Here is a 13,702-nt window from a genome sequence, read left to right as displayed (position 1 = left end):
CATTCCCTTTCCCGCGCCCACAAGTTGCAACATTTAGAGTTATCAGGTCCTTCAGGCTTCAGGAAACGCCGTAAAAAGTCTCAAGTCGGCGGAGGCCAGCCAAGATGGGCAAGAATGAGATGGAGAAAGTGACAGGGAAACATCGGGCTACGGCAGGGTCTTGGCAGATACTCTGGTGCGTGCTGTGCCTCCCGTGGAATCCGTGGGTATTGGGTGACCGGGGGAGAAAAGCCACGACCGCGCCGCGGTCCATCTCCTTCAGATGAAGACAACCCCCGACCAGTCGCCGGCCGTATAGACCAGTCGGCGATTGGCTTGGCGAGGGTCGCCGACCAATTGTTATGGAGTCCGAAAACGAGGCTGCTCCACGCCTTTAACTGGGATCATGTCTCGTACGTCGTCGGGGAAAGACTTCTACTATCCCCTCAACCCAATCATGAGGTGTATCGATCTGATTATTCCAGTTAGTGGGCCTGATGCGATCTCACTCTAGGCCTAACTCTGACTAGCAAACCATACTGACTTTCTGGTAATGAGGTCCCTGAACCGATGCCGCAAGCTGCAACACCTGTCAATCTACGGATACTCGGCGCTAATGGCACAAGCCTCTTTAACGTAATCTAACTAGACTCTATGCGAATCCTTACAGAGGACTCATAGCTGATGGAAAAATGGGATTTCGTAAAGAACACATGCCTACTCCGTACTCCGTAACGTAACGTGGGACTATGTCTTCCGGGCGACATAGAATGCCCGGTGCTTACATTACTCATATTATGAAACCCGGTGGTGGACTTGTCACGAAACCCGTCGCTGGCGACATAATGAGGCCGATAGCACAGCTCCCCTCGTTTTCTCTTCTCGTTCTCGTTTCAGGGTTCGTATATCGTATTCTGCGTATGAGGTACGGTTCGAGGCGAAGCAGAGATAGCTTCGTTTTGTCGTCAGCTTCAAGATTCGTAGATGCAGCGATAGGAGAAGCGAAAGCTGACTAGCATGGAGTTTGATATATCCAAGATGGCGGGTTTGGTGCTTAAAGACGTGCACATCTCGTCTAGAAATAGGGAACATGAAGAAGAAACAATGCCATCAATTATAACAAGTCTTACCCTACTTCAACCGTCGAATACTTCAGTAATCTTCGCCTCTGGTATTTTTCGAAACCTTCACCTTCAGGTTGAAAGATCTCGCCCCGCACAGATCACAAGATGGCCAACGACTACTACAAGTACGACCCTTCGCTTCCTGCGGCAATCATCTTCACAGTCTGCTTCGGTCTGTCCGCAATTGGCCATGCCTTTCAGATCGTGAAGACGCGAACATGGTACTTCATCCCATTCTTCATCGGTTGTCTTGGTAAGAATTTGAAGTGCGCCCCTGCTTTTCTGGCATCACTAATACGTCTTACTTTGCAGTTGAGATCATCGGTTATGCTGCACGCGCGATCAATGCTACCGAGACCCCTAATTGGTCAAGAGGTCCATACATCATCCAAGCTCTACTGTTGCTTCTTGGACCTCCTTTCTATGCAGCATCAATCTACATGATCTTCGGACGATTGATTACACTGCTTGATGCCGAGAAACACTCGCTCATTCGAGTCAAGTGGATTACCAAGCTGTTTCTCCTTGGTGACATCATATCGATTGCCGCTCAAGCTATTGGTGAGAGATGAAGACTGCCTTGATGTATGTAACCTTAACGGCTAACGATTTCTCTGAGGTGGCGGCTCTCTTGCGGGTGCTGATACGAAGGCGCAGAGAGATCGCGGGCAGATGATCATCATCATCGGCTTGGCTATTCAGATTGCCTTTTTCGGGGTTTTCATGATTGTGACCGTCTTGTTCCATTATCGTATCAAGCGTGTACCCACCTCGAGGAGCTTATCGGTCTCAACCCCTTGGCCAAAGCTACTGATGGTTCTCTATGGAACAAGCTTGCTCATCATGGTCCGATCCCTCTTCCGAGTTATTGAGTATGTCATGGGAGAAGATGGGGAACTTCAGTCGAAGGAGGTGTACCTTTACATCTTTGATGCCCTAATGATGCTGATTGTGTCGGGGGTTTTCAACTGGTTTCACCCTTCCCGGATTATCAACAAGTCACATGGCGAGATCGTTCCCAACTCGGACTCCGAGAATCAGCTCGGGAACTATTCTATGGATTACCGAGGGGGCGTGCGCAACGACAATATTTCTCATACAACCGAGACAAGCCACTACTTGCGCAAGTAAGGCTTCTTCCAATCATCAGAGGCAATAGACCTCCACTTCTGCGAGCTGATGAGATTCATCAGATTGGCTTCACGAGAAATGTGACGGGATTAATGGTGGATGGCAACACCCTCTCGGTCATCATGGGTTGGGGGAGTATCATACCTAGACAGAGCTGAGATTTCTTGGAAAGGGAGCTGCTTGGTTTCATTTTGTTTCCGCATTGTTGAGGTCGTTCTGGTCACATCAACATTCGATTGATATACATAGAGATTGCATGTTAACTAGAGTATGTATTGAAGAAGTATTTGCATTTACCTTGCTAATCCTACACCCGACTTATTTCATAGTGTAATTGTTAGGTGATGTGACAAGAAACCCCCGATCTACCCAAATCCTAGCAAGCCGTCTTACTCCACCTGTTTCTTGGGGATTATCAACATGGGATGACGGTCTGGACCGCTTCGGGCCAGTGCCGGTGGCAGCTGTTCGACATGGAATAGTGAACTTTGCTCTCTCGGAGCACTATGAAAAAGAGCTCGATTATCCCCGACTTGGCATGTCAGCTCCCAATAGTTGTTTGGAGACAACGGACGTCGGACTACATACTGGGCCCTCATATTGTGTGACTTGGCATGCCAAGTATGCTCAAAGCTGCGAAAGACCCTGAGTGTTGCGGTTATTGCTTCACCTGGATCGACCGTTGATCACTCTGCGTCAGGAAGCTTCCCGCGTGCTTATTGCTACTGGGATCATAGCTCCTCACGGCTTGGCCAACAGCTTGGTTCTGAGAAAGCTGAAGTTATGGTTGAGGAAGCTGCTCGCGATCTGCCGAATTACTAGCCCAATAGATGCATCTCACCTCCTTTGACATGCCGTGAGTCTCAGGGATGAACCTATCACGGAAGTAGACTCTTACATCTCTCGCTATGCTACAAAGCTGCCAATGAAACGTTAGACATAACAGCTTGCTCGCCATGTTCTTCCTCGTGAAACTGCCAGTTCAGCATCGCTTGTTTATTAATAGTAGTAAGTACTGTGAGGGCATTCGGAACGGGCCGTTAAGCTTTCGAAGGTGAAACAGCCAACGGGGTGGACCCTAGAATGACGTTGCATGCCTGAAAGGCCAAGCCACCGAATAACCTAATTCCTTTGCTGGTCTCACACCAAGACAAGGTGACTAATGCTGCCCGAGACCTTGAGAATGAAGACGAACCATGCTGGTGGGATGAGGCTACTACGTATGTAGGGCACTAAGGTAGAGATGCATTCGGGCCTCGATAAGACACCGCCCGGACGTGGCTTCCGCTCCGTCGGAACCGATTGCAACGGAACTCCAACTTTACTATGTGCTCTCTATGTACCCACCCTTCATCGGCACATCTGAGCCGGGATAATGGCACACGGAACGTGGCGCAGGACTGACAGCTCTGACCAAGGGCCCCTTGGATTCCGCCTTGAAGAGCACTCGAAAAGTCGCCGCCCCCAAATTTGCCAAGACTTGCCATCTATCTAATTTTACACCAAAATGTTTGATTTCCCCGCAGCTGAGCGAGTAAGATTAAAACCAGGCTCGCCTCTTCATCACATGAAGCCAACCGCCGCCGATTGTCACATCACGATGTCTTGGCATTTTTGATGCTTCTTGGCCCTCGCGCCGATTTCCCGATCAACTGACTGCGAAAGGCAAAGAGGCGCTTGGCTTGGCGCTCGCCATGTCGTTAGATTTTGCCTTTCCATGGGCTCAATCAAAGCTACAATCGCGGCTATTATCAGTCTTTCTAGGCGCTGTTTCGATTATCGTAGAAAGTTGCTGCCAAGACCATTTTGACTTGGCCACGCCAGGCCTTCAATCACAACTCACAACCTGGCAATTGACTTGGACTATTGAAGTCAGCGCGTGTAGATCAGCAACGTATATGTCATGAGATTTCTTGGCGACAAGATGAGATGTGCTAGTCAAGGCAGATTTTCAACTGAGGCAGACTACACTACGAGCCTGCTGCCTCGGCGCCGCGTGTGCAACATCTCCAGGCGGTCACCAACATGTGAGAGCCTCATGTGAGAACGTCGGGCTAGGGCAAAAGACATCGAGGTCATCCGAGGTCGACGAACCCGATGTGTGATCTGCCACGTTGCGATCGGAACCCGCCTCTGAGTACTCCTTAACATGTTGGCTTGTTTTACTGCGAGGTTGAGAACACTTGAGTCTACTGTCTATTGTCTATTGTCGATGGAGAGGCCAGCTTCTTGGAAGAGCTATTAGCCAATCCCTAGCGGTCACCCAACACATCGAGGCGCGGATGTAAGCATTGTGAAAGAGATACTGAATTTACGGTCGTCTAACAGGCTAATAACACCTTCCTAGGACGTTGTTGACAACTCCTGCTATTATGGAACAAGCACCATGCCGTCAATGATTGAATTGATAAGATACCAAGCAGTATCTTAAGTTGTTATTTAATTTCACAATCCTGGTGCTTACGTGCAGCACAATGCCTAGGTACTAACCTGAGAACAGAGGAACAAGTGACAGTGGAAAGAGTTGGCAATTGCAAGTTAATGATGAGATCATGAGCACTCCTGAAGGCGAGGGGTATGTAGTATCTACAGCGCAGATAGAGTCAACGGGTGTTGAGAAAGTCAATGGTGTTCAGCTTCACCCTTACCGGCAATAACCTTACTGCTAGCTTGCGCATGATCCTGATACAATCTGAGTATCTCTCTACAAGACTTACATGATCTTCGCATCTGAAGCTTTCGTATTCAAGCGAAAGGTCTTATGGAGTCGTCTGGCGCGATCAGGATGTCTCCATGTCTGTACAAGACTAGAAGTTACATGTACCTAGAGTGATTTCTGGAACCTGGATCAGTCAAGCAGATTTGTTGATTACCATATCATTACTAGTTCCTCAAAGGCTATCATGATCTTTAATGAGCCATTTAAGGTATCTTCAGGAGTTAGAATCACGGCATTACAGTCAGTAAGTATATGATCATTGCTCTACGCGCTGTTAGTGCCTGATCGAGTCCATACTCTAGACCGACCTGCGGATCGTTGGTCCAATTAGTCTAAAGTCTTAGTAAGGCTTCCCGAGAATTGCATCCAGGACGAGTCAAGAAAAGCACTATCTGAGACTCACCATCTCTAGTGTCACATGGACAGTCTTGAGAGCAATTTAACACGATTTCCTTAGGCAGAATTAGCCGTACGCATGGTAAACACCGATTCGCGACAAGAGTAACCGTTTTCGTCAGATTTATGCTTCTCGTTTTCGTTCTCGTGGTCCGCCATACTTGCGATCGTGCGCTCTTTCAACCACTTAAAGCACGAGGCAGGCCTCGGTCTTTTGTTGATCCATTGTCTAGGTACCAAGGATACTAAAGACAGTACCTCCGTGCTCTCCGTTGCAAAATGACGATCAAATGACTCTCGCGCCAGATATGGTTCAAATTTTGACTTCAACGGACTCTTGCCGACCAGGCTTCCCGAGCTAGCGAAGCACTTACAACAATAACTAGCTAGAGCACAGATTACTCACACCAAGCCGAAGAACGATCAGGAATACCATGGAATGAGCTCAAATTTCTAAAATGTAGCAGGACACTAATGGTTTCTGGTGTCGCTCAGTCTCAATTCCGGACCCATCGGCGAGTCTAAAAATCGGACCTTAACACGATCAGCATGCGCGTCCATCTGCGAAATACCATCCGCAGCTCTTAGCCTCTCCCGAGATTCCGCATCGAGTCCATGGGCTAGCCCTGCCAGTGAACTTCCTCTCCAGGCAGGCAGTCCCAGCCGTCTTGTTTCGATAATGGAGAACAAGCAGAACAAACAACCGGCCAGTAATGCTGCCATTGGAAGAGACAGAAACCCCCAACGTACGCGGATATGAACCACCCATTGCAGCGTCTTGCCCTCCAAGGGCTCCTCTTCCAGAGAGAGATCACGTATGTACTTTGTCAAACCAGCTGCGGCTGCCTCAAACATTGCCGTGAAATTTTGGGATGCCCCTAAGCTTGTGATTACGTTAGGCTGTTGTTGTAGAACCTGAGGTGATCGACGTAGCGGCGGGTATACGAGCTGCTTCTTGCTCAGAGGGCTAGGCCGACGGGCGAATTGATTCGCGAATGCTCCAGTGATGCTTCCAGCCGCGTTTTGTGAGATATTGAATCGCAAGCTGTTTTCTGTGTTTAGACCGGTGGCGGCACGATACTCTTCCGGCGAAATCAACAGTTGGAGGTCGGTTCGGTTGAAGTCTGACTTGTCGTAGTTCAAAGTGTAATTCGTGTACTCGTTGTATGCTTTCGAGAGCTCAGATTCATGAGGATTCAAGGAGAGAAAGGAATCAAGGTTCCTGTTCACATAGGTACCCAAAATAGTCTCCTCTAGAGCACCTTGCTTGATCGTGGTTTGGTACACATTGGCACAGAAGTACAGAGCGCATTCATGTGCTACGATGGTCGTGTCGTCCCATGCCTGCTTGCTTTCCCTGAAGTCGCTGCTGGACTTCATCATTGCAAAGGATATTATGAGGGACTTCATGTCGCGGAAGCTGATTGTTTCTGTTGGCTGGGTTGTTGCTTTTGCTGTCAATTCTGTGTTTATAATCGTCTCATTGTCTTCCCTCAAGGCCGCTACGGCCGCTCCATCAATGTTTGATATGTTCATACCGAGCGCCGGGATCTCGTACTTGATGTAGCCAGCCGTCATGTTGGGTATCAGATGTATTGAACCTGACGAGATGAAGTTTACCATTGTGAGACTCTCATCTTCAGCCTTCATCAAGTTGGCTCTGCCGGTCGATTTGACAATGTTCTTTGAGATGTCGCTGCATGAGCTGCATGTTGCTAAAGATGTGTAAGGGGCCCAGGTGCAGTTGCCTGAGGGGCAAGTGAACGCCACATTCTGGCTTTCAGCGGAATTGAGACTCGAGAAACCAGCCCACATTGCGGCGAGAGCACCAAAGTCATACTGGGAAAACATTGAGATGCCAGTAATTGCTTCTCCTGGAAAGTCGGGCACCGTCAGTGCGACTGCAGCTCCTGAGATGCTGATATGAGAGCCGATGTCAAGTCTATCAGTCTTTCCGATCGTTGCCTTGGCGATAGGATCTGAAAAAGATATTTCTTCGCCCTCGAAGTCAATTATAGCCTGTAAAAATGGCTCGAAGCCCACCAAAATGACTGTCGATAATGCCCCGAGCGCAATCCAGTGTCTGAGGTGAATGATGTGTTACTGCAAGTTCTTTGAGGCTTGCCAAATAGTTAAACGGAAATGATGTCCAAACCTACCTTAGCTTCGACCACCATAGGAGCCTGACGCTTCCCCAAGGACCACGGCTAGCTTCTTCGAAACGATCGAAGACCATGATTGTATCGTCTCGTTTTCTATACCAGTTCCACTTTCCTTGACTGATGCATGCGCTCACAGCGAATGCCAGTGTTGCCCTTGATGTGGCTCCAAGAATTGAGACCACGGTATTGAAGGAAAAGCGAAACGACCAAGATGCCAGGGGTTTGTCGTTATAGAGAGGGAGGAGGATGGCAATAGCGACGAGGGCCGAAATGCTGAGTGAGACTGCGAGAACCTCAAGTATCCAGTGATACTGACTTGTAGGCAAAATAGTAGTCGCCTTTCTTAAAAGATTTAGGCTAGATGTTTGGCTCGCATGCTCCATCATCATATTTTCGTCGGGATCTGTGGACGACGTCGACTTTAGATGTAGGAGCGGCTTTCTCTTGATGCGAGGCGGGTTTCGCGAGCCGTAAAGCCCATCAGTCGCCTCGTCGCTGATGAATAGCTGCTCCATAGGGGCGTGATATCCTGTAGACGCATCATCTTGATCCAACTCTAACGAGCCTATCTGTTGGACTGGTAAAGGTCGGTGATATGTAGACATCGTGTAATCGTGCAAGCACCAAATGATCCCCCCCATACAATGGCACAGAGACAATTAAGCTTACAGAGAATGGGAGTTGTAGCTAAATAATAATAGTCAGAGAATGGTGGGAGATCTGCATGTCTAAAATTAAAACCTAGTTTAAGCCTAGGTACCTCTCAGCCACGATGCACGAGTGGCATGCAAGTGCTGTGCGCTGTGACGTTTCCTGACAAAGATACACCATTTGTGTGGTTCAATTTAGACAGCGACCACTAGAAAAACCAAGGCCGCCCCCAGAGACATAGGTTGTACTCCGCAGTCTCACAAGCAGAGTAAGACGTAAGAGACACTGGCTCGCTAGCGTGAGATCGACAGTCCTGCAGGCTGTAGCTGAATTGACTGGCCATCTTGCCCCTGAAGCTCATGTTCCTCAGACATGTCTCTCAGCGCAAAGGGTTGTGGTGGCACTTGGGAAACATGCTGCCTAAATACAATCAGCATCCCACTGTGACCGAATCTGACGGCGGCCAATAAAGCGGATGTCTGCAGACAGGGGTCATCGGGGAATGGATGGCAGCGTGGCATCGTAAGCGCTAATGATATGCAGCTAGATTATGGGTTTACGAATTTACTTTTCCGCTCCCTATTGTCACTTGACTCCATTTGGTGCTCGCTCCTTAAATTGGTGGACGGCTATCCTCCTCACGTCCGAGGCCAATCGTACAAGTCTTTCTTTGTTTGTATCAATAGTTGCAGGGACAACAATGACGGCCACGACAGAGAAGACCACGGTGGTCGTCCTCGCGACAACCGAGAAGAATGCCGCCGACGATGAAGTCAGTCAGATATGGCTCGAAGTACAGAACAGAGTCATCCGTATGGCTGGAGGAGACCCATCGAAGATCGACAAACAACTTGATATTGATGGAGTTATGCGATATCTGGAAGAGACTCAAGCAGCGGATCAGAAAGCAGCCGACAAACACGGCACTGTCAAGAAAGCGTTCAACAGAACTTTGAATTGCATCTCCAAAGTTGGAGGTATCATTGCTGATGGCGCTTCGTATGTAAGATTCTCTATTGGTATTCTGACTGAGATGATTCGTGCTAATCGGCGTGTTTCTTGTTTAGGCCTTCGCCCCGGCAAACACTTGTTTCAACGCTCTCACGTTTGTGATTGGGGCATGGCAGTCATACTCGGCGGTTTTCGAGAGTCTCGCGGAACTGCTTGAGAAATGTGCCCAATTTCTTGAGCGTCTACCATACTATGGTGGTATGGATGCGTCTCTGAGAAAGGTGGCTTGCTGTCAACTCAAACTTTTCATCGACGTCTGCGATCGCACTCTTCAGCTCAAGCCGAAAAGACGCAAGATCGAGATGTTTTTTCGCCAACTTTTCCTGGACGACGACTTCATCAAGGACCTCCTCGGTCAGATGGAGAACCTGACCGCCAGAGAGCATAGGCTCGTTTCTGCCCAGTCACTCAAGGCTGGCCAAGACGCTGCCAAAGCTTCCAAAGAGAGTGTCGTCAAACTTGACACTCTCATTGAGAGCAATGTGGCGCAGAAGCAAGACAAGTTGGATCAGCACTTCAAAAGCAAGGTCCAAGAAGTTTTCTTCGGCAAGAATGCAAAAGACTTCGACACATGGGATGCCGCGTTACGCAAGAATAAGAGCTTGCTTCTCAATGGCACCGGTGAATGGTTGGACGATGATACCCTATTCACCTCGTGGATGACTGGCAGTAACGAAGCAAGTCCGATCCTTGGGATCGAGGGTGGGGAAGGTTCTGGAAAGACACTCCTGGCAACTCATATCATCAGTCGACTACAGAAACACAGACTATCGAACAGTGCGAAGGCCAGATCGGCGATTGCGTACTACTTTCTCGAGGAAGATTCAAAGGACAACTCCAAGGCCACATTCAAGAAGAAGCATGTCTCCGAAGTGGTGTCGAAAGGTGTCTTGTGGCAGTTGGCTCAGATGGAGCTTCCGTACCTCAAGTCCATTGCTGGACTCTGTGACAAGGTGAACACCGAAGATCCATCGGATATCTGGAATAAACTATTGCTGGAGAACGAAGACCGCCCAGGCATCGAGAGCACGTTCTTCATCGTCATAGACGGACTGGGCGACAATATCAATGGGCTCGCTGGTCTTTTACAGAGAATTTCGGCAGACGCATCTCGTCTACGCACGCGTGTAATCATTACGGGCAACCAACATAGCTTCGACGTGCTTGAGGAAGCGGGTGACATGAGAGTCACCAGAATGAAACTCGGTTTCCGGAACTCCATTGACATTGAGCTATACATCATAGCCAGGATGGACGCAATGGAAACTTTGAATGACGCCAGTCGAGCTGGCGTTGCCGAGACTAGAACGATGATTCTATCAAGGCTCACATTTGCGACCTCCGGCGACTACTATATTACGAACTCTGCACTAAGCACCATTGAGGGTGTTGACTCCTTGTCCGAGATTGAACAATGCCTGAACGAAGTTGGCAGCGCCAGACCCAAGCAGATTCTTGCTGACATCAAAAAGCTCAACATGACGCTCAAATCGGCCGAGATTGATGAAGTCAATGAAATCATCGTATGGGTGAAATGGGCAAGGAGATGGATGTCTCCTCTACAGCTGGAAGCTGCCATACGTTTGAACACAAATTTGGAGGCATCCGGCCAGGTCTCACTTCGATCTTTGGAGTCTAAGATCCGGGAAAAGTATTCTCTGTTGTTCAAGATTGAAGATAACCGGGAAATCTCTTTCAGTGCGGAAGAGATAGGGGATATTATACCTGTAAAAAGGTATCAGTCAAGTGGCACAGACTACGGCAGCGAAGAGCAGATTTCGGCGGCGGAGATCAAAATCGTCAAACATTACCTATCAACGGTCTGCCCATCAGATGTCTACGACAAATTTGGGTTCGAAGAGTTCTTTGCTCAAAAATTAGAACGCAAGACCAAGTACATCTGCCAGGACCCCGATAATGCTCATCTCATTCTCGCGATGAGGTGCCTGCACGGCATATTGGATGGGCAGACTAACATGACACCTGGGGCAGTCAAGTTCCGGACCTACGCAACAGATTGGCTGTTCGATCACTTGGAAGAGACTGACCTCTCCCGAGCTGACCGCAATCTCAAAGCGGAAGCCGGAGAACTTTTGGCCCGCCTGTTCACGGAGGAATCTGCCATCAAAACTCTCCTTGCAAGAGACTATGGCCCTGATAGGGATGCGTTGTGCGTAATAAGCGATGTCTTAATGCCTGGGAACTGGAGAACTTGGGTTTTCTCAAATAGGGGCGCATATCTCATGAGCAAGTGGTCCGACGACTCAATGGTTATGTCGAAGCTTCGCGACCGAGAGGATGCACCAAGCACGCTGTGCAATTTCAATGGCATTGGTGGGACGAGCTGGTACGAAGCGGCAGCAAGAGTGATTGTTAAGGAGTTGCTCGAGGTAACTCATTATCAAAACACCATGGCGGATGCGTTCAGTCTGCTTTTTGGGCTCGTTAAACGGGTAAGAACTCGCAACCTTATGAGGGATCTCGAGCCAGAAGTCATCAGGAAAGAAGAAGGCTAACGTTCGCAGTTGGAGCAACGCGAAAAGGACCCTATGGCTGCCACACAGTCCGGAATTGACGACGATGAAATCTTCCGACCTACTATGACCGAATTTGACACGGTAGAGACATGGGCGAAGGAAGAACTTGGCATTGAAGAGAATGATGCACACTGGGAGGCGCAAATGGCGAGGTTACTATACTACATCGAGATGCCGAAATATGAGTGCGAGAAGAGAGCCCGGAGAGCGGTCAAACTTAATCCTGATGATTGGTTCGCTGCTTACAACCTGACCCGCTCATTCGACGAGGATCGTGACGCCGAGGCGATCTCGGTTCTCGAAAGCATCGTTGAGAAAGTTTCGAATCGTCCTCCCGGCACACTCAACCAGTATGATCGGGAGTCATTTGCGGGTGTACTAGAAACCTTGGGCGATCGTTATTGGAACATGCCCGACAATTCCGGTACGGAAAAGGCATTTCATAGTTACCTGCAGGCCTTGGACCAAACTCAAGACCCTGCAGCCGGGAGCTACCGCCAATTCATCGCGAACAAGCTTGGGCAACGCAGGGAATGGAAACTCATTATCGAGTTCTGCGAGAAGCTCCATTCATTCACATTTGGTGGCATGAATCTGGCCAGCAAAATCCTTGGCGACGGAACCGCGTACAACACTGGGGAGTTCTGGTACGCGATGTGGAACGCTTGCTATCGTACCGAGCGCTGGGATTTGCTCGCGGAGATGTGGAGAGGCACCAACAAAAAGTCCAGTGACCAAGAAAGAGACCCGTACTGGAATAACTACACAAATATGTGGTACGCTATCGGTTTGTTCCGTCGGCCTGGTCACGAGGACGAAGGTGTGATGATGTTGGAGGGTATCTTCAAGGAGAACTGTGTCATTGAGCGAGTACCAGTACCGTTCATGCAATTCGATGTCGCTTCTACTCTTCTAGTCGCCTACAACAACAAAGCTTTCGCTGAAAATACCTCCGCCGATACAAGAAAAATCTACGCCAATAAGACAGAGGGTTTGCTCAAAGGCTTAGATGAAGGTTTTCCAATGCCTGATCTCTGCCTACTCCAGCTAGCCCGATTCTTTCACCTAGACGGAAAGCAAGACCGCGCCAGAGACCTTGTTGCCAATTTCACGGCTCAAAGACTCGAGATGCTCTCCGACGAAGATGTCAGCAATGACTACGATTCGTTCCGCGATCTGGCTCTCTTGTTCATCGCGTTCATCGATGAAGCTCACATAATCGCATGCTGGGAGATGATGGCTGTGTCAAGATTTGCTGAACAAGCAGAGTATGAACGCAAGATGGAGGAATGGCGCAAGCAAGAGGAGCGACAGATCCGTCTAGAGGATGCAGCCGCTGCGAAGAGAAAAGCCATCGAACTGCCGACGACCGATCAGATGACCGAGTGTCCGAAGAAAGAGAGCCCAAAGGACGGCACAGAAGAGACGGCAGTGGAAGGAGAAGAGAAAGAGCCCGGAGAAGCGACAACAAAGGAGCTGTCAGAGGAAATGGACGAGGCCGAAATCAAGCCCTGGCTCGATATGCCGGAGATGCTCGATAATTCGATCTTCATCTGCTCTGAGCAATGTGGGTTCAAGACCAATATCCCCACTGGGATTTGGCTCTGTACAACTTGTATCGTTGGCCCTAGCCTCTGCAATTCATGCTACGCAGATATTGAGACCAATGGAGTCAGGGACATAACATGCGGGAAGGATCACAAGTTTTTCCAACTGCCTCCGTCCAGTAGAGACTCGATCGAAGAGATTCCGGTTGGTTATATCAGAGTTGGCGGCGAGCTTGTCGCCCTTGAGGCGTGGAAAGCAACAGTGCATGCCAAATACGGACCGAATGTAGAGAAGATAGCCGTGGCGGACGAGAGATATGATGAGCAGAAGGAAGAGGAATAGAATAGCAGAGCGAGAAGGAGGAGAGAGTATAGGATGGGTAGGAGGAAGAGTGGGACAAATATTGCGAGGAAGAAGGGGGGTATCGTTTCGTAGTGCTCAATA

General features: G+C 49.1%; 3 protein-coding genes across 3 annotated transcripts; 2 read left to right on the top strand and 1 right to left on the bottom strand.

Annotated features, from left to right (window-relative positions):
- Window positions 1-1,208: 1,208 nt before the first annotated feature.
- Window positions 1,209-2,234, top strand: CTAM01_13431 (uncharacterized protein; the record flags this gene model as incomplete). The annotated part of the gene is made up of 3 exons (XM_060529435.1): window positions 1,209-1,356; window positions 1,416-1,664; window positions 1,723-2,234. The coding sequence occupies 3 exons, from the start codon at window positions 1,209-1,211 to the stop codon at window positions 2,232-2,234; spliced, it is 909 nt and encodes a 302-aa protein (XP_060375999.1).
- Window positions 2,235-5,820: 3,586 nt separating this feature from the next.
- On the bottom strand, window positions 5,821-8,116 carry CTAM01_13430 (uncharacterized protein; the record flags this gene model as incomplete). The annotated part of the gene is made up of 3 exons (XM_060529434.1): window positions 5,821-5,910; window positions 6,100-7,432; window positions 7,509-8,116. The coding sequence occupies 3 exons, from the start codon at window positions 8,114-8,116 to the stop codon at window positions 5,821-5,823; spliced, it is 2,031 nt and encodes a 676-aa protein (XP_060375998.1).
- Window positions 8,117-8,862: 746 nt separating this feature from the next.
- Window positions 8,863-13,600, top strand: CTAM01_13429 (uncharacterized protein; the record flags this gene model as incomplete). The annotated part of the gene is made up of 3 exons (XM_060529433.1): window positions 8,863-9,165; window positions 9,230-11,626; window positions 11,699-13,600. 3 exons carry the CDS (start codon window positions 8,863-8,865, stop codon window positions 13,598-13,600), a joined length of 4,602 nt encoding a protein of 1,533 aa, XP_060375997.1.
- Window positions 13,601-13,702: the final 102 nt, after the last annotated feature.

This window comes from Colletotrichum tamarilloi (assembly GCF_030869305.1).
Source record: "Colletotrichum tamarilloi strain Tom-12 chromosome Unknown Scaffold_95.1, whole genome shotgun sequence".
Classification (NCBI taxonomy): Eukaryota; Fungi; Ascomycota; class Sordariomycetes; order Glomerellales; family Glomerellaceae; genus Colletotrichum; species Colletotrichum tamarilloi.
The sequence above is the reverse complement of the archived record's forward strand: the minus strand, read 5'-3'. Positions and strand labels throughout refer to the sequence as shown.